General features: G+C 39.2%; 2 protein-coding genes across 4 annotated transcripts in view; both read left to right on the top strand.

Moving 5' to 3' along the window:
• The window catches only part of Wee2 (WEE2 oocyte meiosis inhibiting kinase), a 32310-nt gene extending 17056 nt beyond the window's left edge, over positions 1 to 15254 (top strand). Inside the window, exons 7-13 of one of the 3 annotated variants that reach the window (XM_076566446.1) lie at positions 3239 to 3385; positions 4222 to 4329; positions 4446 to 4531; positions 5374 to 5544; positions 7392 to 7534; positions 9456 to 9561; positions 15201 to 15254. In XM_076566446.1, coding sequence (XP_076422561.1) covers positions 3239 to 3385; positions 4222 to 4329; positions 4446 to 4531; positions 5374 to 5544; positions 7392 to 7534; positions 9456 to 9561; positions 15201 to 15218 — 779 coding nt within the window. In that variant the 3' untranslated portion in view covers positions 15219 to 15254. Of the gene's footprint in view, positions 1 to 3238; positions 3386 to 4221; positions 4330 to 4445; positions 4532 to 5373; positions 5545 to 7391; positions 7535 to 9455; positions 9562 to 9809; positions 10156 to 15200 lie in introns of those variants that run through there. The other 2 variants (XM_076566444.1, XM_076566445.1) reach the window with 2 other exon arrangements.
• Positions 14467 to 24009, top strand: Ssbp1 (single stranded DNA binding protein 1). The gene is made up of 7 exons (XM_006997084.4): positions 14467 to 14534; positions 15201 to 15263; positions 18068 to 18128; positions 19035 to 19175; positions 19391 to 19478; positions 20618 to 20706; positions 23866 to 24009. The coding sequence occupies exons 2-7, from the start codon at positions 15240 to 15242 to the stop codon at positions 23907 to 23909; spliced, it is 447 nt and encodes a 148-aa protein (XP_006997146.1). The 5' UTR covers positions 14467 to 14534; positions 15201 to 15239; the 3' UTR covers positions 23910 to 24009.
• The last annotated feature ends 249 nt before the right edge of the window (positions 24010 to 24258 follow it).

The following is a 24258-nucleotide window of genomic DNA, read 5'->3' as shown; positions in this document are numbered from 1 at the left end:
CTAAGCTCATTATCACCCCCTTTTGTTCTTAGTCTTTGGGGAGGTGCAGCCTTTCTCTATGCTTGATTAAGGCTTTTCTTAATCACCTTTTCTTCCCAATTCCCTTGTATTAAAACCTGAAGCTCCCTACTTTTTTCTCCTCCCCCCTTTCTAGAAGGAAAATTGGTTTGATTTCCATGATTTTTTTTGCTGTTAGCACAGATATGAAATAACAAAAATTAACTAATGCAGTAAAATGTTAATATGATGCAGAGTCAGTGAAAAAGTTCCCCAAACCTCAAAACTGGCAAGATGGGGAGGTTGCTTCAATCACAATCACCTTTTACTTCATTCCAGCATTTGCATGCCTTCTTTAAGGCTGACACTCTGCTAAACTCTAGGTAGAGTAATACCTGAGACCGAGATGGATAGAAAAGTCCTTCAAGATGCTTTGCTCCACTCATTCTGTCAGAAGAACTGCATAACTGACAATCTGGTGCAAAGCTGTCTGGTACAGACATGGGTAAAGAAGCAGAGAGGGAAATAGGACAGGGTACTGGAAGGGGCCTCGGTATTCAAGTTGAGAAGACTTGGTTTTACAGCCCAACTCTGATGCTTACTGCTTGTATAATTAATTACTGGAATGTCACTCAAAATTAGTGCATAAATGGATGGTAATAGTTATTACAGAAGTAATTTGAGAATTGACAACAGCACATGTGAAATATTACCAGAGACTCAATACCTGATGCATAATAAAAATTAGATCAGCTCCAGATTTCATAAGGGAGACAGTACTTGAATTAGAGCTTGCAGAAGAATTACTAGAGTTTAGGAAATCAGAGGGAAGGCATCCGGTTGTTGGAGCATCAGGCAGGCTAAAGGCAAAGAACTGAGAGTGGGTCTAACCTAACAGACAGTAGGAGACCCAACATGGGTGATCCTTGTGGTAAGAAATAATATCAGCAAGGTAAAAGATAGGGATAGTATATAGGACTTTAAAAACCAGGCAGTGGCCTTCAGGTTAGAAGTAGGTAGGTTACAGGTTACAGGGAGTTGTTTCATCATACTGACCCATTGCCTCCACAGGGTGATCATTCAGTGATGTAACTGATTTCGCAATTTGCAATTCTTACAGGTGGAGCCTTTCCAAGACCTCCTTCCTCCTCCTTCCTTGGCTCCACCCCCTACTTTTCCTTCCCTCTCATTTCATTCTTTTCATCCCAGGCCTCCCATTGCTCATCTCCTAACATCAAAGCAGTCAGACTGGGGCATGGACAGTTGTGATTTTAATTTAGGTGACACCATACATGATTTGGAGTCTTACACATATATATTAGATGACTATTAGTAGAGACCCACTGTCATAGAATTTTCCCTGTTGTCCATCTTAAGCCTGAACCAATCAGATGTCCTCTCCTTCTCCTTGATCCTTGTCAAGATGCCTTGAAAGTCACCTCTGGATGAGCCTAGCCAGCTAAAATGTCTCCAACAGATTCAACAGCCCCCAGGATTTCAACTGATTTGGAGTTTGATTATTTATCTCTCTGTAATGACAATATTTGTGCATTTGACATCTTCTGTCATTGAAATTCCATAAAGCCAACTCCTGATCCTACTTGTTAGAATACTATGACACATCAGGGTCAGGGTCAGCATGCACTGTGGAATGCCATACATGGTTGTATTTTTTCACTAAACAAGGAACAACTCTGTCAGTAGAAAATTACCAATATTACCGACAGCACTATAAAATGGTATTGTGAGGATATGCAAGTCTGAATAAAATATTCCATTGAATTTTTAACCTGCTTTTTACATCTTATTGTTAGAAGTTATTTGCTCTTTATTTTGTTTTGATATTTTTAGATCCTGTTGGCAGAGAGGAAAACAAGTACCTTTTAAAGGTGTTCTTTTTGCCAAGGGGTAAAGTGCTTTTGATTTATAATCACAAGGACAAGCTGCACATGGCAAAACATGTTTTCCATAGAGGCACATGAATAACAGCAGCTGAAGTAAACTCACTCCTATCCGCTACACCTGAAAGGAGCTTGAAAACACACTCCAAGAACAAGTCTGTGTTTTGAAGAAACTGAGGTCACAAGACTCTTGTTTTCTTGGAGTTTTCTCACAATTACTCAGAGTTCTCACATGACTCCATTCTTGAACCATGTTCTGACAGAGGTCCTTGACTTACTTGCTTTCTCTGTCGCCAGGGTAAACATCTAATTCAGAAAATTAGATTCCCATGTAGGAATGCCCAGGCTGGCTGCAGTCAGTAGAGTTCTCCTGGATGCAGGCCCCTCCTCCTTGTTTACATGTAATAACCTCACCTACAAATTCAATTTCACAGTAACTTCATTTTAAACAAAATTGAAAGTATTTGCTTTCCATACACAAATTCTTCTAAGATTCCTAGAGAAATAACCTTTTGCTATCTCTGTGTGTGTGTTGAAAAGGGGTGGGTTTTTCTTACTAAATGTACTTATTTTAGCATGACAAATTGGCCTTTAATGTTTACATGGGATGCATTTAAGTACAGATGTTCTTAACACTCTATTATTTTAGACCCTTCTGTTGCAAACTGGATGGTAGTTTTGGACCTGCTAATGGGAGCCAGGACTCTAATTCATTAAACAAAGTTTTCAGAAACTATCTAACACCTTAGGGTGAGTGTCCAAGTCCAGGTGTGGCATATGGACTCAGGACTTACATTTTGTTGATGACAAAGATAAATCAAGATAGTCTACACCCAATGTACAAATACTGGGGTTGAAACAGGATTCAGGCAAATAAAGAGCTTTTAAATTTTCTTTGAGTCACAACCATTAAGCTTCTAACTATGATCTATCATTAATGGAATAAGAGTCACAGTGAAATTACTAATGCTCTTTAAATACTAGTCTGACTTTGACATGGGATCGATTTAAACACCAACGGTAACTACCCAAGTTGGCTTGATTGTCTTATGGCTAATAATTAGGTAGAACTCTTAAAACGTTAGTTGTCACATACCTGAGGTAGGGAGTTACATATTATATCTCTGGCCATATGTTAAGAACCTAGAATCTTAATTTCTTCTTTCAAAGTCCTGAAATCCTAACATCTATGGCACCGTCCTGGGACTGATACTGTGTGCTTTGTGCTGACACGGAACTGAGATTTGTTCAAGTCTCTCATGATCATCTCCTATGCCTTCTCTGCCTGTGAGCCTCACATCTGTTTCTTTGTCGGCTTGTTCTCTACAATTCCTGCCCAGGTGGGAGCTTGCAGGCCGCGATATCTGAAAATGCTGCATCTGGCAATCACTTCCAGGAGCCCAAACTCAAAGACATCCTCCTCCAGGTCTCCTTGGGACTTAAGTACATCCACAACTTTGGCATGGTACACCTGGACATCAAACCCAGTTAGTATTTTTTTCTGTCTATATTCCTTCTGTAGTTTGTCTATTTTATCTACCATCGTGAAAATGTGCACCTGTGTACGTACCTTCACTCTCAAAGATAGTATTGTCTGGAAGAATTACTTTCTTCCATTCATTTCCCCTAGCAAACTCAAATATCTTTAACCATTTCCTCCTCGAGTTAGGGGACACAAGGGGAAAAGACACTTTCTCCTATAGAGCAAAAATATAAAACTAGATGTTTAATTCACCATATAGAAAACTGACAGTGTGTCAACTACATTCTGATTGTGTTTGTAACTAGTACTGTATTTTCTCTAAGTCAGCCCTGATCAGAGTGAACAGAATGAATGTGTTTATCACTTTCCAGTGTGAAACCTAAGGAGAAGTTATTATTTTATGGGTTTTATTTATTTTGAGATAGCACGTAACCATGCTCTTCAGAGGATGGGGACTATATGAGGTCAGTTCAACTTAGACAAGTGTTATCCATCCATCACTGGCTGTTCTGATCTGATGTAAGAGATTAATTACATAGAGCCACATATGTGCACCCAGGAGGCAGATGTAGGCTGATCCCTGTGTGTCCAAGACCAGCCTGACCTACATAATGAGTTGTAGGCTATCCAGAGCTATACAGTAAGACAGAGATAGGGAATCTGAGCGTGACACACACATACACACAGAGAAAGATTATATAGAAAAATTAAAATTCAAAGATTAGTAGTCATTCCACAACCACACCAAAGGAGAAAAGCTGCAAGGTCATGGCCATGAAAGGCTCTTTGTGCAGTGGGAGCTCAGAAATCGTTACTTATGTCTATTCTATTTTTTTTCAGGTAACATCTTCATTTGTCGTAAGATGCAGAGTGACTCTCCTGTAGGCCCAGAAGAGGCTGAGAGTGAGGCTGACTGGTTTCTCTCTGCCAACGTGATATATAAAATTGGTGAGTCTGTTTCTACCCCATCTGCATATTACTCTGTAATTAAGCTGATGACTACATTTACTCCATCTTCAAGAAAGCCATGTTCTTTAAAACAGCCTCTCTTTCCTTTTTAAAAGGTGACCTGGGCCATGTGACATCCATCAGGAAGCCCAAAGTGGAAGAAGGAGATATTCGCTTCTTGGCTAAGGAGATCTTGCAAGAGGTATAAGTTAAGGAAATGGGAGGGGAAATCATTTTTTTTTGTCATTTAAAAATTTTTTTGACACAGAATCTTGCTATGTTGTCCAATATGGCTGCCGCAAACTTGTGGCCTTCTGTCCTTAGTTTCCCAAGAAGCTGAGACTACAAATGTGCAATGAATTTTATAATTCATTCAACTGTTTGACTCTCAGATGAAGGCTCATGGTGCCCCAAATGAAGAGTATATATCTGTAATTCAAACTAATAAAGTCTCTTTTTCCATTCAGAATAGAAATCAAATACAGTAAAGAAATTCCCCCAAAGCATAGGAATGTTATCACCATCAACAATGAATCAATATTTACATAGTTCCTTCTAAAGGTCTCTCACTTTTTCTAGTATTTCTTAGAATTCTTAGCCTAGTGGGTTGCATAAGAGAAAGGAAACCCTCTCTTCATGGTCATGTTGTCTTTATCGTGTTATCTTCTTGATAACCCACCAGCTCTGATCACTAAAATGACTGTTAGTGGTTGCCCATCTTCTAGGATTCCTGTTGAGTCTGATCTAGCAAGACTATAACTTCCTTCAGGGGAAAAAGTCTTTTCTTATGATCAGCTAATTAAGCCTCAGTGAATCTGACAGAGCAAAATGATGCTGAGATTCTACCCTAGGCTTTCAGGGCTCAGCAATATTACTAAGGTTTGTTTATGTTCCCTTTAGCTTCTTAGGTATAAACCATCAACTACAGTAAATATAACTATGCCATGGCATTGAGAGCTTATGTATAATCAGACCTCTGCCCATCACATCTTAGACTCACTCTGCTTGGCAGACTAACTGGTCTTCCTGTCTTCCGTTTTGTAGAATTATCAATACCTTCCCAAAGCAGACATATTCGCCTTGGGGTTAACGATTGCAATGGCTGCAGGAGCAGAGTCATTACCCATTAATGGTGACATGTGGCATCATATCCGCAAGGGGAACTTTCCAGACGTTGTCCAGGAGCTCTCAGATGACTTTTATGGTCTACTCAAGGTGACACCTCTTATGAGATGAAATGAAGATGAAACATCTGTATTTTAAGTGTGATGACAAGTGTGGTGGTTGTGGAGCGGGGGGTAGGTAAATATGAATTTGGTTAGGGTCATGTGTGAACATGAAGGAGGAAGGAGGAAGTAGGAAGTTCAGATACGACAGGGCACATTGAAACTGTTTTTAAAGATTTATTTATTTATTATGTACACAGTGTTCTGTCTGCATGTCTGCTTGCAGGACAGAAGAGGGCACCAGATCTCATTATAGATGGTTGTGAGCAACCATGAGGTTTCTGGGAGTTGAATTCAGGTCCTCTGGAAGAGCAGCCAGTGCTCTTAACCACTGGGCCATCTCTCCAGCCCCAGATTGAAACTTCTTATGGAAACCTAACTTCTACAATACCCTCATGTGGACACTTTTTATTTGTTCCTAGCAACCTCCTCAAAATGGCAGGTGGCACATCTTTCTGCAGCAGAGGAAACTCAAACTCAGAGGGGCTCTTGTATTCAGTTAATATTTGGTAATTCTAAATTCCAGCCTCGTCTTTCCCCTCCACCATCAGGGTATGCACTGTTGTCAATGGCCAATGATGACAAAATTTTCTAAAAGAATCATTTCATGAATATCTTTAAAAGTATAAGCAACTTTTGGTAGTTGGCAATACCACCCATTTGAGGTATTGGGGAAAAGGTACAATGTCAATTGAAAAATTTGTGATATTTGTTTTTATAGATAAGTATGCATAAGGATAACAAAGGGGAGTATTAGATTGGAACACAGAGAGCTTCAAAAACAAAACACAACAAACAGCACCCAAAACAGACCTCAACAACCTTATCAAGAAGTTTAGAGTCTGCCCACCTCCTCAAAAAATTCATGGGTTAGAAAACAAGGTTGGTTAGGGTCCCTAACATTGCTTTAGAAATACCTACTTCCTTGAACATTAGAGTTCTATTTTTGACCTACAAATTTCAAATGTAGTTACTGATTCTTCCTTCTACTTCTATTTTTCTGTCCTGGAAAGAGGAAAACCTTTCCTTTGTTCCTTTGCTGATAGCCTAATCATTCATTCACTCATATATGTATATATACACATATATCTCATGTATAAATGAACCTTAGATTTAGTTCGTATTTACTAGGTGCTTAAACGCTAGCCCTGTGCTACGTATACCATATAATTTATGTTAATTGACTTAACCCTCACAACATGCCCAGAAAGAGATTAGCATTATCCTGGATTTCAGATAAAATGAACTTTGGTATAGTTATAGAGTAAATGGTGGTGCTTGCTCTGAACGTGGATCCCAAATAGGGAAAGTTCAGTGTATTTGTCATCCTGTGACACCATTAATTACATACATAGAGATGCTGATATATTAATCACAGGCTAATACCCACAATATGCAAGTCACCTTAGGCTACAGATCTCCTCTGCCTGGAGATAAGTATTTCAGAGTTATTAAGGGATAAAGGAGTACAATGCAGTGGAAAGTACTCTGAACTGAATTGGGTGAACTTGGAACTAAGTTGAGTGAATTGGGTTTTGGTCTTGGCCTTTCTTATAACTTGGACATAGCTCCAGTTTTTCCCTTTAAAATTAAAATGTTAGACTAGTAAATCAGCAAACCAGCTAGCTTTCAAACACGACAATTAAATCCAAGTCATAAGTACAGACAAATGATGTTACCAGACATGGGTGATCCTTCTGTTCAAGATGGAACAAAGCTTTCACTGAGGAAAAGCAGTTTCACAACACTCAGCAGATGTTGAACTGAAGTTGGCTTAAATGGGGAGATGCTGCCTCTATCTTCTGTTTTCTTCCATGGCCCTAAATCTATCTTTAGAACATGATCCACCCTGATCCAGAGCAGAGACCTTCAGCAGCAGCTCTGGCCAGAAGTCGAATTCTCCGGCCCTTTATGGAGAAAACAGAGGAACTCCAGAAGCAACTGAACTTGGAGAAGTCCAAGATAGCCACACTGGAAAGGTACAGTTGGTTGTTGGAGTCAAGAAAGGGTCTGTTTGAACAACTCACAGTGGTCTGACTGGACTGATGGGTGTCTATGGATTCAAGTCTATGCACATTCTACATCATCAGACTTAGCACACTGCCAGGCTTCTTGTAGGCAGAGCCTGTGTTTTATGGTGTGGGACTCTGCAGCTCTGTGACTAGGCAGCTTGAGAGAAGTCCAGGTAATGCAAAGGAAGCAAGAGGAAAGAATACAAAGAAACCCCAGTGATAAGGGAGTCCTTGGACTCTGAGGGACAGCAAGTATCAAAGTAGCTGCTTGCTGGTCACCTAATATAATCTTAGCCAAGTAGAAGTCTGTTTTAGGATCTTAGGTGAACAGAGAACTTCTTTAGAAAGCACTAAGCTGCAAGGACAGAAGGCAGACATCGAATCCTGATAATATATGTAGAGGATTATGTTTTTCTGAGCAAAGGAGGCAATCTCATTTCTGGTTGATGTAAACTCGTATTCATTTATTGATTTATTCCTTCAGCAAACAAACAGGAATTAGTTTGGTGTGGTTGGAAGAGGTCATGCAATGATGTTTAAGTAGAATTTTAAAGGAATTCTTAGTTGATTATTGCGTCATATGTGCACTATTGAAAATAAAAAGAAAATGAAATATGATCCTTGCTTGACATTTGCCTAGCAGTCCAACTTTGTTTAGCTGCAGCCCATCTTGGAAGGATTCACTTGAAAGCTTGAATGGTCACTAAACCCGTGTTTTGGTTCTGAGCTGCAGAGACTCTCAGCCTTTAGGCAGGTAATCAGTTATTCCCAATAAACCACTTCATAGTTTTTGCTCTTTTTGAGTTTCATTGTGTCAGGTAGTAAACTACAAAATACCCATATAAGTTGTTGAAAAAGATGCAAATCTCTGCGAAAGTGTGTATACATATTCTGTGAGCCTAAGCTGGAGGTACAAGTGACTGTCATAGTGAATGCAAATGATCATAGAGATCATAGAGATAGACAGGGCAGATGGCGTCTTGAAACTGTCTGAACAGTGGCTCTCAACCTTCCTAATGCTTGAGACCCTTTAAAACAGATCCCCATGTGGTGGTGACCCCCAACCATAGAATTATTTTCATTGCTACTTCATAACTAATTACGAATTCATAACTACTGTTATGAATTTTAATTAAATATCTGTGTTTTCTAATGGTCTTAGGTGACTCCTATGAAAGGGTCATTTGGCCCCCAAAGGGGTCATGACCCATGGTTGAGAACTGCTGGTCTAGACTAATTGGTGGTAAACTTTTTCTGTAAAGGATTAGCTATTAAATGGTTCATGCTTTGTATGATTTCTCCTGTAATGATTCAACCTGTCACTGATGAGTGAAAACAACCACTGAATATATATATTATATATATAATATATATAGTATGTATGTATATCTGATAAAAATGATTAACTGTGTTTCAATAAGATCTGTGGTTTATTGCTCTCACAGTTCTTATATTTTGACTAAAGAGTTGTTCACTTAGAATTTTAATGTTAAAGGTGATTTATGAACAATGCATGTATAAAACTTTTTAATGATAGTAAGAATCATTCGAACTGATTCTTCTATTCTGCATATAGCTCGGGCTTGACTTTGTAAAACTGAAATAAAAAGAGCGACTAGCTGTGAGTATAAATACTACCTCTAGCCAGGCGGTGGTGGCGCATGCCTTTAATCCCAGCACTCGGGAGGCAGAGCCAGGCGGGTCGCTGTGAGTTCGAGGCCAGCCTGGGCTACCAAGTGAGCTCCAGGAAAGGCGCAAAGCTACACAGAGAAACCCTGTCTCGAAAAACCAAAAATAAATAAATAAATAAATAAATAAATAAATAAATAAATAAATACTACCTCTAACTAGGGAAGAATTTACCCATGCCTGTCCCCTCTGATTGCAGGGAACTGATAAAAGCTCAGCAAATCCAGACCCCTCAAAGATACATCCACTATGGTGATCCTGGGACCTCTGGGAAGCATGAAGACTCAAGAAGCATAAGAGACATGGTAGGAGGAATGAGTGCAGCGTCCTCAAGATTCACCTGTGGGAAATTCTCCTTATAAGCACTCCCTTCTCACAAGCCAGCCTTCTGCCACACAGCCTTCAGAAAAATGTACAGGATACAAGAATGAACCAGCTTGAATGCACAAGGATTTCAAAAGCCATCCAATGTATAGCATCTATAGGCAAGGTTACAAAGCTTCTAGGGTTTCTTAGCAATGCTCTCACATCTTTCCTATTGTCATATTTCTAGTGCCATTTACTGAGGATTTCTGGTGAATAATGAGAAAACATGCCTCATCATTGAAAGAGGAACAGAAACACTATTTTGGCCCATGGACCAGGAAGGTGCCGTAACTTATTCTTCACTGCGGATCCAGGGAACTTTCTCTGTACATAGAAAGGAATAAAATACAGCTTTAAGTACCAGCTTACAAGAGAACGTTGCCTATATTTTAGCAGTGCCTCCTAAGTTGTATCTACTCCTACAACTGCCAGCCCCTTAGAGCAGGGAGTTTGCCTAATATGTTTTCTGGATGGAAGAAATCTCTCATCTGATTTTGTATTAGTAAATAAAAGGCTATTGTTATATGAAACAATTAGAAGTAAGACTATAATGTGGACATTCCTGAGCTGCTTATTAACTTCTGAAACAAAATCAGCAGAGGCAGAGGGCTTGGGGAAGTTTGATATACCTGCTCCCTATGTGTTCTAGACCTCTTGTGGTTGTTTTCCACATCCTAGTCTCTTGTGGCTGACTCCTATTGCTTTTGAGTTTTTGAACATCATCACCAGGTTCTCTTGATTTTTTTAAAAACCAGAATTTGTTTTTGTTTTCTGTGCTTTTAACATATTTTAATCCAAACGTTTCCCTCTTTGTTCACTTAGAGAAACAGAGCATTTGTAAATAAAGATTTTTATCTTGTCCAAAGACAAACATGGGTAAAGCATTCTTCTTTGTAATATGTACAAAGAATGTGAACTTTATTTTAGAATTTCTTACAAGTAAGAGAAAATGTAGGTCAGTAGTAACATGTCTTTGTGTCAACATGAACCCAACTGCATAGGTACAAAATCAATAATGGCTACAAAATATTGGCCATAAATATATTTTTTTGCAATCTCAATGAAGACAATCTGTTAAAAATTTAAAATTAAGAAAATATCCCTACTGACTGTAAAGCATTTCTAAAGTTGCTTTCAAAAAGACTTAAAACACATGCTACTTTAATTTGCTTATGAGGAAGGACTATAATCTTTTCACAGTCATTGGAAGGCTTTATGTAAAAAGATGATTAGACTTTCCAAAGGTTTTTGTTGTCATTGTTCATTTGTTTGCACCAACTTTCTGTTTCCAACACTTTCTGTTTATGGAAAAGTATTGTCATCCATGGTTGGAATGTCAAATACATAGAGAGAAAAAAAGGCAAGGCCAAAGATAACACAGTACTCTGAACTCCTGGGCATAGATACATACTTTCCTTCTTCAGTCGGTTTTGGAGGATTTGAAATCTGTAGTCTACTACCATGAGGAATTAAACTTGAGTAAAACTCTGGTGCATCATAGTCATCACATTCCACCAGGAAGAGTCTGTGTCCAAGGATGAATTACTTGATCAATCAATCTCAATCCCCCCTTCTCCTTTTCTCTCTCCTGTCTTGTTGTAGTCACTGTTCTATAGCTGTGAAGAGACAGCATGACCAAGGCAGCTCTTATTTTTTTAAGCATTCAATTAAAGGCTTGCTTATAGTGTTAGAGGATTAGTCCATTATCATCATTGTGGGAAGCAGATGGGCATGTCCCTTGAAGCAGTAGCTGAGAGCTTTACATCCTGATCTGTAGGCAGCAGACAGATACACTAGGCCTGGGGAGATTTTGCAACCTCAAAGCCCATCCCCAGTGACACACTTCTTCCAAGAAGACCACACCTATTCCAACAAAGCCATACCTCCAATCCTCCTAATCCTTCCCAAACAGTTCTCCTACCTGGGAACTAAACATTAAAATATGAGTCTATGGGGGACATTCTCATTCAAATCCCCCCATCCCTGTACTTCTCTCCCTCTCTATGGAAAGGGTTCTAGGTTCCCTTATAATGACACTGAAGCAAATTATAGATTCTTCAATCACTAACAAAACATTTTAGCCATTTCTTTTCAGTTTAGTTAATTTTTTAAGGTTCCTCAATATTTCAGTATATTTGAATTTGCCTGAACTCATATTTCCATTCATGTTTTTGTGTCCCGTCCTGAGACTTGAGCCTTTGTGAAGCTTATGCTTGTTTTAAGGTACACTGTAAACTGTAAACTGTATATTCATAACAGGTTCTTTGCATTTTAGGAGCTTATCACCAATGGAGATGAGGCACCTTCATGGTCATTTACATTATAATATGCAAAGGGGGAGAGGGGTGACTAGTTGAGTAAGAATTTTTAAAGTGTGTTTGGGGGGTGCACTTCAAATGTTGACACTGGCAGCTGACCAAGGTTGAAGTGCCTGTTGCATTGAGAAGGATCCATGAACAGGAGAAATGCTTCAATTACAATTCCTCCCTAACACTGTACAACTATACATATAATACTTTTTTTTTTTTGTTAAAAAGGGAAAAAAATAAATGGAGCTGCACTTGCAACTTTTTCCAGCCAAGCATCTAAAGAGAATGTGTCAATTCTGAGTGGAAAACAATGCTCAGCCAAGACTCCCCATTCAGGTGTCATTTATAAAATTTTAAGAGTTTTGCTCTAGGGTGCCCACAATTTGCAGGGAAAAGCCTATATTTTTCTTTAAACAACTTTCTCTACATCCTTCACATAGAACCAAGTGTGTGTAACCTGGAAAAAGAGTTAAGATTTATCCCACAGTTCAAATCAGGAACCATTGAAACAAAGCTTGCAAGATGGGTGGGGAATTTCACTCTGGAGGCAAAGGTGAATTTAGTTTTTCCTTTGCTTGTCCAAAAAGCAGAAGCAGGATTTTAAAGAGGAAGCCATTGGAACGCACCAAAGTAATGTAGTAGTAGGTGGGATGTGTCATTATCAATAGTAGTGCAAGTCTCCAAGACAGTACCTCATTTCAGGAAATCAACTTTGTCATGGTGTAAATACAGGGGGACAAACATCTATAAACATACCACTAGTGAGCCAGACTTCAGAGCAGGTTAAAATGTAACTTGAAAATCATGTTAAATAGGTCAGATTTTTTTTTTTTTTATTAAAATGGCAAGTGTTTTAGGGTTTCTACTACTGTGAAGAGACACCATAACCACAAGTCTTATAAAAGAAAAACATTTAATTGTGGTGGCTTACATTTTCAGTTTAGTCTGTTATTACCATGGTGTGATATGGTGGTGTATAGGCAGACATGGTGCTGGAGAAGTAGTCGAGCGTCCTACATCTCGACTTGCAAGCAACAGGAAGTGGTCTGAGACACTGGGTATATCTTGAGCATAGAACACCTCATAGTGACATACTTTCTCCAATAGTGCCTCCTAATAGTGCCTTTCTCTTTGGGGGCCATTTTCTTTCAAACCACCACAACAAGGATGTACCTGGGGAGGCAATGTGTGTGTTTGAATGATCTGGAGGTCCCTTCCTTCTCAAATTGGACAATGACAAAAAACTGGGCATAGAGTATGGAGCCCCATATCTAGGCTGCCTTGGGTTCTTTAACCTGTAGGACTCAATACATGTGTCTCCACTAGGGCCAGGATTAGGGTAAACAGTGCAGGATTTAAAGGAGTGGAAGAAATTCAGCAATGAAGATAAATGATGTCTCAATGCAGTATTTTGGAAATGTTAAAACTAAAAATTATACTATGAATACAATACCAAAGACAAAGATCAAATAAGCTTAAGTTAATTGAAATTATTTAAGACTGTTAGTGCTGGGTGTGGTGGCACACGCTTTTAATCACTGCACCAGGGAGAAAAGGCAAGGAGATTTCTGTGAGTTAGAGGACAACCTGGTCTGGTCTACATAGTGAGTTTCAGGCCAGTCAGGGCTACACAGTGAGACCCTGGCTTTTTTTTTTTTTTTTTAAGCCAGAGTTGTGGAATTGAAACACAAAATACAAAAAAGTACATTCTGAAAATAGAGATCAGTTTCTTTCTATTAAAGCTTATAAGTAGAAATCTTAATTACACTTTGCTTTCAAGTACAGCAATGTTGTGAGTTTTAATACTACTTTAAAATGTTTTGAAATTTCATCAACTTTTAATGTTTTAGAAAAAGAAAAACCACGAAATATAAGGGTCCATTTTTCCTTGTGCCTCAGGTACAGTTCTGGACTTGTATTTAATAAAAATGTTAATATTCTGCTCCTCCCGTATTTCTTGAATTGATTCTGACTTCACATATTAGCATATCTAGATCGCCTAGTTTTTGACAGACCTTCAAATTTACGATTTTTGCACCTTTGTCTTAATTTTCCAGTCTGTCTTATTACATTAGGAAACTTGGGTCGGTTTCAGCTTCTCTAGGGGTTGAACTATGTTTTATTTCACCTACCTTGCTCCCTCTCTCAGGCTGGAAACATCATCAAATAATTTCAGTTCAGTGCTAGGAATATAGTTCAGAGGCAGAGAGTTTGGTTGGCCCGTGCGAGGGCACTGCTCTGTCCAATAAACAGCAGGAAAGGGGAAAAAACCTGTTATTCTCACTTCTAATCTATTGTCTGCTAATATTTCTTTAAAATACAAGTTTTCTAATTTGTTCAGCTATTCTAAACCCCTGCGGGTAGCGACCATTCAGGGGGGAAAAAAAATGACGCCGGTGGCGTTGTTGATCCCCCCACTTCCGCCTGGCAAGAAGTTCCCGGCACTTCTAAGTTGCGGGATCGTGTTTCCCTTGATATCAGCCGGCAGCATTTCAATGGCGCACAGCAGAGTTCCTGTTTTCCCTCGCCTATCGCGAGCTTTGCGGGCTCTGTGCGCCGGAAGCGAGCCTCTAGGAGGGTTGCAGTCGGGTGCTGTGCGTCTGGTGAGGGAAGCGGGACGGTGGGAGCATAGTTGTGTCCCGAGTGCGCGCTCGCTCGTGCGGGATTGGGGGCAGGTGTGCGGTTCCTTGCAGGAGGCCGAGGATCCCCGCTGCTCCCCGAGTTGCTGCCGCGAGTGTCACTTTGGGGAAAGGCACCAGCTGACTCCCGTGGGCACGCTGGGGGGGTGGGGGAGGGCATACCCAGCGCCAACGGGAACAGACACTGATTTTCTTTTCTTTTTAAACTGTAACGACTTTTGTATATGACTAATAGCAGTATTTGTTGAGCCCTACTGTTTACTGGAGACATTTTTAGGGGTTTAGAATAACTTGAACAAATTAGAAAAATTCTCTAAGGGAACTTGTATTTTAAAGACATTTTAGCAGACAATGGATTGGAATTGAGAATAGCAGGGTTTCTTCTTTTTTTTTCTCCCCTGCTGGTTATTGGACAGAGAAGTTAATTGAGACCCCAAACCACAGCGTTTCTTTTGTCTTGTTCTGTTTTTGTTTTTAGAAGGAAAGAGGAAATACCCAAATGTGCAAAGATGTACTTGCAAATTGGGTGCACGTGAAATTGAATGCATTTAGAGATCTAGGATTAGTGGACATGTGTTCTTGATGTATACTGTAGCGTTTGATTTATCTTTTCTCTCTTTTTTTCTTCAGGAAAAGTTGAAAGGTTAGATTGTAAGCAAAACCGAAGTCATGTTTCGAAGACCTGTATTACAGGTAGTCATTTTTTCTACATTAGTGAGTGCTTGGGTGTGATTTTATCGTCTGTAGCTCTTGGGTTTCTTTTTGCTTTTGGATACATAAGCGAAAGACTCTTAAGCCTGCCCATCCTCTTATATGTGTTTATTTGATGGGGAAGATTCAGGATGGAATTTTTTTTTTTTTTTTTTGTGGTGCTCATAATGTTTACTGAATCAAAAAGGATTTAAAAATGTATTCACATATATAATATGAATCATTAATAAATGTTTCTTACTTGTGCTTAGATCAGTATATGTATTTAGTTTTTGTTTGTTTTTTTGAGATAGCATCTTATATACCTCAGGGTATCTTGGGACTCACTGTAAAGTTGAGGATGACCAAGAACTTGTGATTCTTCTGCCTCTGCTTCTCCAGGGCTGGTAATTCAGGCATGTACCACTATCACTGGCTTCTTTTGTTAGTTTTTCTGGTTCTTTTTCTGGCCTTCCATTCCCTCTCCTTCCCATTCCCACCTCTCACCAGCCACAAATACCATTCTGCAATGTAGGGTGTCCTCTGCTCTGGCCAGCCTTAATCAGGCCTCAATTACCATTTTTCCCACATTGTGGCATGTGGGTACCAAGACTGTAAAAAAAAAAAAATTTTTTTTTTCCCGTGACAGGGTTTCTCTGTGTAGTTTTGGTGCCTGTCCTGGATCTCGCTCTCTAGACCAGGCTGGCCTTGAACTCACAGAGATCTGCCTGGCTTTGCCAGAGTGCTAGGATTAAAGGCGTGTTCCCTCACTGCCTGGCAGATTGTAAATTCTAACGTAAAATCTCACTATGACCTCTTCCTTCTGTTAAGACTGATAAGTCAAATTCTTACAAAACCTGTTGTCATCTCCATCTTACTCTTAAGTTGGTCTAGCCTTAGGTCTCTACTTTAATCTACACATGCTTTTAGCCTTTTTAAGTGGAAAAGTTATAGTATTATCTTTGAAACCAAATATGAAGTACAAGTTTGTACTTTGAGAGTGTTGAAGTTAAATAATTCTTTCCCTATTTCTGCTTTTCTACGAGGTTGATTGGTGTGTATGTGTGCCTAAGATGAGACATATTGTTATGTAACACACAGTGAGCACTGGCTCTTTTGATCCCTCAGATTAGTATTTTTTGTGATCATGACATAGGAACTGATTAGCAGTTTGATCCCGTATTTGGCGAAACATCTTCTTCTTATATTTACCCTGAATAATAAATAGTGTTTTATAGCTAAGATCACTCCAGGAGTGGATGTTTAGTTGAGTGGTGTGGAGAGAGAAAGCCATTATTAAAAGACCAGGGAAGAAAACAGGTCCTCAACAGGAATTTTTTTAAAAGCTAGGTCTAGAAAGTGTAGTGTGGTGACTTGACAGTTCAGAGCCTCAGCCCTGTCTCTGCCCATATTTACGTGAAGAGACTGCATAATGAAGTTACGCACACAGCAGCTCTCAGAGGCCTGAGCAACAACCAGTTGAGATGACCCTTCTTACGTGGTAGGAATTACATGCCAGAGAACTGCCTTCGAGATGACCCTTCTTATGTGGTAGGAATTACATGCCAGAGAACTGCCTTTGAGATGACCCTTCTTACGTGGTAGGAATTAATGCCAGAGAACTGCCTTCACAGTGGCTCACGTACAGCGAGAACTGTAAAATGACGGCATCGCCCTCAGCCCACTGCCTGAAGCCTGAAGCCTGAAGCGGCTGGGAGTCCTGTTAACTGTCTATCTATCCAGCTGCCTCCTGCAGTGTCCTGAATAAATGTATTTTCTTTCTGTTGCTTATTCTAAGATGAGAATTCTTTGGCCTGCCAACCCCTTTCTCTCCTGGGTGGCAGATCCACTAGGGAAATGTTGCTCTTTTAGAATGTGTCTGGCTCTCTGAACTCTTGAGTGTAGTGTGTGTACTCTTTTCACCTTTATGGTAACTGTAGAACAGGATGTCTTTAAGGTAGCAGCAGAGGGCAAGGTGGAAAAACAACCTTGGTGTCAGACAGCCCTGAATTCTGTCATAAATTACCACTTAATTCCTAGTCTCCTGGACAAGTGGTACACTCTCTGAGCTTAATTGTCCTTGGTTGTAAGATAGGGATGGTTTGACATTGTGTTGGTAGTCTAGGATTAAATGGTAATAGGTAATTCTCTTAGCATATTAAATGATGTTATTGTTTGACTGTGAATATCCTTTTTCAGTAATAATTGTGACTTGATAGCCATACTTTTGAGCCATATTTTTTTGTACTGTTTTTCTTTTCTTTATTTGTTTTGTTTTGATTTTCTTTGTCATGCTGAAAGAATGAAATATTCCACTGGACCAAGCTTACTATAGAAGCAGCCTCAAGAGACCAGTGTCACCTTTGCTCATTTTTAAATGAAACACTCCAGGCCAGTCATTTGAGTTGTCCTTTTTCTTATGAATTTTGACCAACCAATCAGGGAGCAATTTTATTATAGACCTTGTAAGTTGTATCCTCAGTGCCTGTTTCAGTGCCAGAAAGATGTACAACAGATGCAAGGGATGTATTGTTACCATATAAACAATTTGTCATCGTCTGCATTTGACACTGATTGTATTCTAAATATCCTAATAGTTCTTTGATAATTGCTTTTTATGTTTATTTAATTGATTTATGACTCCATCCATTAGAAAACACTGATTTCTTTCCATTCTCCTTTGCTATCCTTTCCTGGAACTTGTAGGAGCTCCTGATGAAGTGGTGAATTAGTATGAGTAGGTCTTCTGTTGGCATTTGTCTTTCCTAAAGAATTTGAAGCTGTGTTATATGTTTGTTCTCCTGTAGGTATTTCATCAGTTCGTAAGACATGAGTCTGAGGTGGCCAGCAGTTTGGTTCTTGAACGATGTGAGTAACAGATTTCTAAGTTGGCAGTGTTATTTATAATACTCTGCTAATGCTCTCCAAGTACGGTGGAACTGTGGGCTGTGTTAACTGTGCTACCCATCATACCTTTGGTTCCCGCTTTGCCCTTGTGCCTGTTTGTGAGGACCTAGTATTAAGAGAGCGTATAGTCCAGATATCGCCCCTCCCGCTGCCACTGTCCCACTCAGTCCTTCACGGCTGTGTTATGCAGGGTGCGAAGGATACTTTTCGCAGAAATATTCTCTTTGTACTAGAGATTTTCTGAAATCTCAGCCTTGTTCTTTTAGCTCCAGATGAAGAGATAAAATTTGTTTTGTGGGGCTGCTTTCTGTTTGCTCTCTCCTTGTCAACCCGCTCTCCCCTCCCAGCCTTCCTTTGTCTTTCTTTTTAACTTGTGGGTCTTCTTTCTGTGAGGTTTTCATATGCAGAGATGGAGGCTGAAGCGGTATCTGTGATTGTTCATTCTCTGCACATTGCTGTCAATCTCAGGTGTGGGAACCCTGTGTGCCTATGGCTGCTCTCATGAACAGACCAGGGGACACAGCAATAGATACTTAATTCTTAGAGCTCTGCAGGCTAGAAGGCCAAGGCCAGACTGTCAGCATGGTTGGGTTGCCAGTCAGGCCCCACTTGCTGGATTGAGCATAGTTGCCCTCACTCTTGTTTTTATATTGCTGTGGTGGGGTGGTGGCTGTTCTGGTCTATTCCCTTTTAGGGACACTAATTCCATCATGGAGGTTTTACCTTCATAGCATCATCTAAACCTAATTACCTACACCAGGCTCACCTCCAGAGACCGTCACACTGGAAGTTCGAGTGTTGAGGCCGCATAAACATACAGTCATCAGTAGGTTCTCAGCCCCATTGCCTTTCCACTTTGTATTTCAGCTATGAACCGCGTTCAGTTACTTGGGCGAGTAGGGCAGGACCCTGTCATGAGACAGGTGGAAGGGAAAAACCCAGTCACGATATTTTCTCTGGCAACAAATGAGATGTGGCGATCCGGGGACAGTGAAGTATACCAAATGGGTGAGTATAAAAGGCTGTAGTTTTTATTTTATCAGCAGTGAGGAGACATTATTACTGATCATCTAACGTTAGAAATGTTACTTTTAGATAAAGTCAGTCTTTGTTAGTTCTGTTCTTTCTTTTAGAAATTGTAAGCTTGTTTTCTCAAGACATGTTCTGTGTCCTTGGCATGTGTGTTACCCGCTGGCATCTGTAACTCATACCTGCTGGTTTAGGTGACGTCAGTCAAAAGACAACATGGCACAGAATATCCGTGTTTCGACCAGGCCTCAGAGATGTGGCGTATCAGTATGTGAAAAAAGGGTAAGTTAAAGAAAGGATCTTTGGGATTGAATCGCTGAAAGATTTGATAGCAAGTGTTATTTTATCTGCCTTTTCCCTAACTGAGTACTGACATTAATATGTATTTATTCCTTAATGTCATGTTCCTGGAAAGTCTCTGTGGTGTTAGCCTGCTGACATGTTAGGGCAAACAGTATCTGTACATCAGTAGAAGTCAATGAGGCAGGATGTGGCAATACCACCGATGCTGCTGCAGCATGTATTTTTGCAAAGCATCTACAGCACATGTCTTTAGGCGATCCTGTGCCACTGTGACCAGGGATCATGGAGGTCACATCTGGCTTTGCAGCAACCACATGATGTCTTTAGAGAACCTGGGATATTTGCTGTCTGATGTACTGCGTTATTATTATAGTATTTACAGTAGTTATTTTATACTTGATAATTTTCTCTAGACTTAGTCATTCCAAGCATTTGGAATGCTTGGGTTGATTATGTATTAGAAGTGTCTTTTCTGAATGCATAGGATGACAAAAGAATATCTTTATGGGTGTAATTCTTATGTTTAGAAATCTACTTATTTGTGGATCTAAAATATTTCATGTGAAATAATTTCAGCAGTGACTAGAATTTCACTTTCATTTCAGTAATTACACACCATTTCTTGGTGTGTTTTTGAATATGTGAAGATACCCATAAACACACAGGATGTTTGAAGGAAAATGCCAACAGTCAGTATCATTTATGGTGTGTGAGTGTGTGTGAGAGAGAGGCAGACAGAGAGAGACAGAGAAAGACTGACTAGGAATTGAACTCAGGGCCTTGTATATGCTAGGTAACTGCTGTATCACAGAGTCCCATCAGTTTTAAATTTGATACAGGATCTCACTGAGTTGTCCAGGCAGACCTAAAACTTCCAATCCTCTGGTTTTAGATTCCTGTATATTGGATTATAGGAAGGTACTGCCATGCCTGGCTAACATTGTCCTTCTTAACTCAGTTGTGCATTGTGTTTTAGTACTCTTAGTTTTGAAATTGGAGACATGACAGCAAAAGTGCCATTGTTTGATCTGCAGCCTGGACTTGTTTGTTCCCCGTGTCCTGACCTCTGAGGCAGAATTAGAGTCTTCAGACTAAAGATTGCATTTTCTCTACATCAGGGCTCGCATATATGTGGAAGGGAAAGTGGACTATGGTGAATACATGGATAAGAATAATGTGAGGCGGCAAGCAACAACAATCATAGCTGGTGAGAAGCTTGTAGTAGATAGCATTTCCTGTTTGTCTTCATTGAAAAGCTCGGCATGCTGTAAGCAGCTCTGGCTGGGGCTGCTATAAGGACCTGTGCTGTCAAGATTGCAGGCAACTCGCCAGAAGAGTTTATAATTTTCATTTTACTGTTTGCTAAGACTGTCTGCATTTATTTATTATTCTCAAAATCTCACTCTATATTCACTTGTTTAGTTCAGAAGGAACTTAGAGTATAAAATCGAGGTGCTCACGTCAGTACGTGCTATTAAGCCATGGAAGAATTTAATCTTTGTGTCTTTTAAAAACACTTGGCCAGCTGTGCAGCGGTGGCGTACACCTTTAATCCCAGCACTCGGGAGGCAGAGCCAGGCGGATCTCTTGAGTTCGAGGCCAGCCTGATCTACAGAGTGAGATCCAGGACAGGCACCAAAACTACACAGAGAAACCCTGTCTCGAAAAACCGAAAAATAGCCAGGCGGTGGTGTCGCATGCCTTTAATCCCAGCACTCGGGAGGCAGAGCCAGGCGGATCTCTGTGAGTTCGAGGCCAGCCTAGTCTACAGAGCGAGTTCCAGGAAAGGAGCAAAGCTACACAGAGAAACCCTGTCTTGAAAAACAAAAAACAAAACAAAACAAAAAAGAAAAGAAAAACTGAAATAAAAAATAAATAAATAAAACACTTGGCCTATACAAGAATAGGCATGTGCCAAGGCAGTTGCAGAAATGTGATGTTAGGAATTTATGATTTATACAAAACTTTGAAACTTAAGGTGCAGCAACTTCCATTTGAAATTTAAAAGCTTTTGTTGTCTTTAAACAAAATACAAAACAGCATGAACTGCATTGGCATAAAGCTTGAGACTGAGTTCAAAGTTCTGAAACAATAACTGGTTATATATCCATAAATTAACATGAAAAATGTTTTTTTGTATAAAATTATATGTAGATTAATGAAATCTAGATACTTTACCAATTTGACACTGCCTATTTAATAAAAAAAAGATCTTCTTTAGTACTTGCTTGACAAATTTTAAGTGTTAAAATGAAAATTATACTGTTATTAAAAATACATCTCTTAAGGAGACAGATTTTTATTCTTGAATAAGTTGCTAAAATTATGAGGTAAGCCTCAGTTTAGTTCTTTTGTTTTTATTGATATAAACACCAAGAAACCTGTTTTTATAGATAGGAGTGAAAAAAATCTTACTATGATTTTTTAGTGTTTATGAACTACTGAAATATGCTATAATTAGTGATATCATTAAAGACTGCTCTGTTGTATGACCTATGTGAGTAGAGAGAAGAGCAGGCGAGGCAATCTTGGTGTCCCGTCAGTTATTACTAATGGCCACACGGCTGCTTTTCCTCTTCAAGGGTCAGTTGGAAGGGTTATTGTCTATTTTATTCATAAATTTTAACTGGTATCCCTGAAAGAAATGGTGCTTTTTCAAAAACAACAATTGTAATACTCTTATTTCATCCAATGTTGAAATTATTGTAGCATTTTTAAAGACAGTTGTCACTGTATTCAACTTTCGTTCCAGTACTCCAGCTTTCTCATAAGCTAAACACTTTTTTTTTCAAATTTTTCTCTTTCCCTTGTTCCAGTGTTTATGTCTTAACCACTGTTCATATTGGTAAATTATAAGTTGTTTTAGGCAATAATCATATATTTTCTTTCTTTTCTTTTTTTTTGGTTTTTCGAGACAGGGTTTCTCTGTAGCTTTGCGCCTTTTCTGGAACTCACTTGGTAGCCCAGGCTGGCCTCGAACTCAGAGATCCGCCTGCCTCTGCCTCCTGAGTGCTGGGATTAAAGGCGTGCCCCACCACCGCCGGCCGTATATTTTCTAATAGTAATCTTTTTTAGAAAATATATTGACTTTGAAAACCAATGTAGATATTTTTCAAACTCCATTTGTGTTCCACTATAAGCCAGATTTATGGATAAACTTTATATTATTTGAATGACTGAGTTGCTACAGACTAAGCTGGGTAGAGACAGTTCACATTGTTCACAGTTTCGCTTTTTCTTGTCATGGTTGTTACTGGTCTGCTCAGGTAGCTATATATTTATGACTCACGGTGAAGCTGAATAGCTCTCAGTGATGCTTGAAGAAAGTACTGTTTTGATTTTTTTTCTGGTTACATTTAACTTCTTTTTGTTTATTGTATATTAACATAATCTAAAAAGCAAGTCCCGTTTCTCATGTTGTGAACACTAGCAAATATAGGGATCAATCTAAAAATTTCAAAAATATGTTTACATCCTAAATTATCCTTTTGTTGTTTGTTTGCTTTGTTTTAATTGTTTGTTTTTCAGTCTTATCAACTCCTTCCATTCATTTTGATACTGTTTTTTCACCTAGGGGTCATACTTGAACTTTAAAACAAAACCAAAACACACCAGCAGATGGCAGTCTTGGCTTTTGATAGTGATTTCCATTTTAATTCCTTCAAGTTACCATCCTCTACAGTCATGAAGTGATTGTTACGAATAACTATCTTTAGATAATTGTATACTAAATGTTTAAAGGATCCAGAATGTTTGGAGTAATCCAAGAAATGCTACTTCACCTCTTTTTCTTTGGTTGTTTTTAGCCAGTTTTCTTTGGAATAATCAGAGCAGTGTCCAATTTTGTTGGTTTTTGCATAAAAATGCTTTACTTTGTATAATACTTAAAACCTTTCCTAAAAGTCAGTACATGAAATTCATTCTTAGAATTTAAAATAAATTTATTTTCTTAAAGGCAAGTAAACTTGCAGTTGCTAAGTGGCCACGAGCCCACGCTTGTGCTGTGCTGCATGTCTGTAGCATGTAGCACGTGGAATATCTTCATTGCCCTCTTGTTTGTTGGTGTGCTTTCTAGTCTGAGTTGAATCTGTAGATGTTCACCTCATTTACAGAAAGTTATTGTTGGGGAGACCTTAGTGGTCTCATTCTATAATGAAGTCTTAATTGTTGGGCAAACACTTTTCAGCCTGTTGTATTATTTATTTATCTTATAACATTTTTGTATACCTCTCATGGACACAACAAAAGTTACTTAATATTTTGAAATTTAGTAATACCACTAAAGGATGTCTGTGTTGGAGGGGAATTATCATATCAAATGAAGATAGCATTCTGAAATAACATTTACACTTTGGTTTCTTTCCAGATAACATTATATTTCTGAGTGACCAGATAAGAGAAAAGGCATAGAACGGATGATACTTCTTTGATCATTGTTTGGTACAGTCTCCTTTCCAAATCATGTATAGTCTATAGTTTAAAGATAAAGATTAAAAAATTTTATATAAAATGAGTGGCAGTATTTTTCCTGACTGACATGTCTTCTTTTGTGTGTGTGAACTAACCCTCTATTTCTGGTCGGTTGTGGCACTTACCAAGTGCATATTTTTCTAGGAGTGCTTTCTCTATACAAGTGTACAAAGTAACAAACTCTCGGGCTCCACCCTGTGTGCTGTGGTCAAGGCATACGTTTGTTTGGAAGGTCTTCTTTTCTGCTTCACACTTGCACTGGGGTATTTCAGCCACAGGTTACTTTTTA

The sequence above is a fragment of the Peromyscus maniculatus genome, chromosome 3, assembly GCF_049852395.1.
Source record: "Peromyscus maniculatus bairdii isolate BWxNUB_F1_BW_parent chromosome 3, HU_Pman_BW_mat_3.1, whole genome shotgun sequence".
NCBI lineage: Eukaryota > Metazoa > Chordata > Mammalia > Rodentia > Cricetidae > Peromyscus > Peromyscus maniculatus.
This window is presented reverse-complemented; position numbering and strand designations above follow the sequence as displayed.

Excerpts from the sequence above, each read along its gene's own strand:
- Ssbp1 (XM_006997084.4), top strand. The coding sequence starts at position 15,240 with ATGTTTCGAAGACCTGTATTACAG. Across the intron at positions 19,479-20,617 it reads TATCAGTATGTGAAAAAAGG|GGCTCGCATATATGTGGAAG; the intron begins GTAAGTTAAAGA and ends TCTCTACATCAG. Across the intron at positions 20,707-23,865 it reads AGCAACAACAATCATAGCTG|ATAACATTATATTTCTGAGT; the intron begins GTGAGAAGCTTG and ends GTTTCTTTCCAG.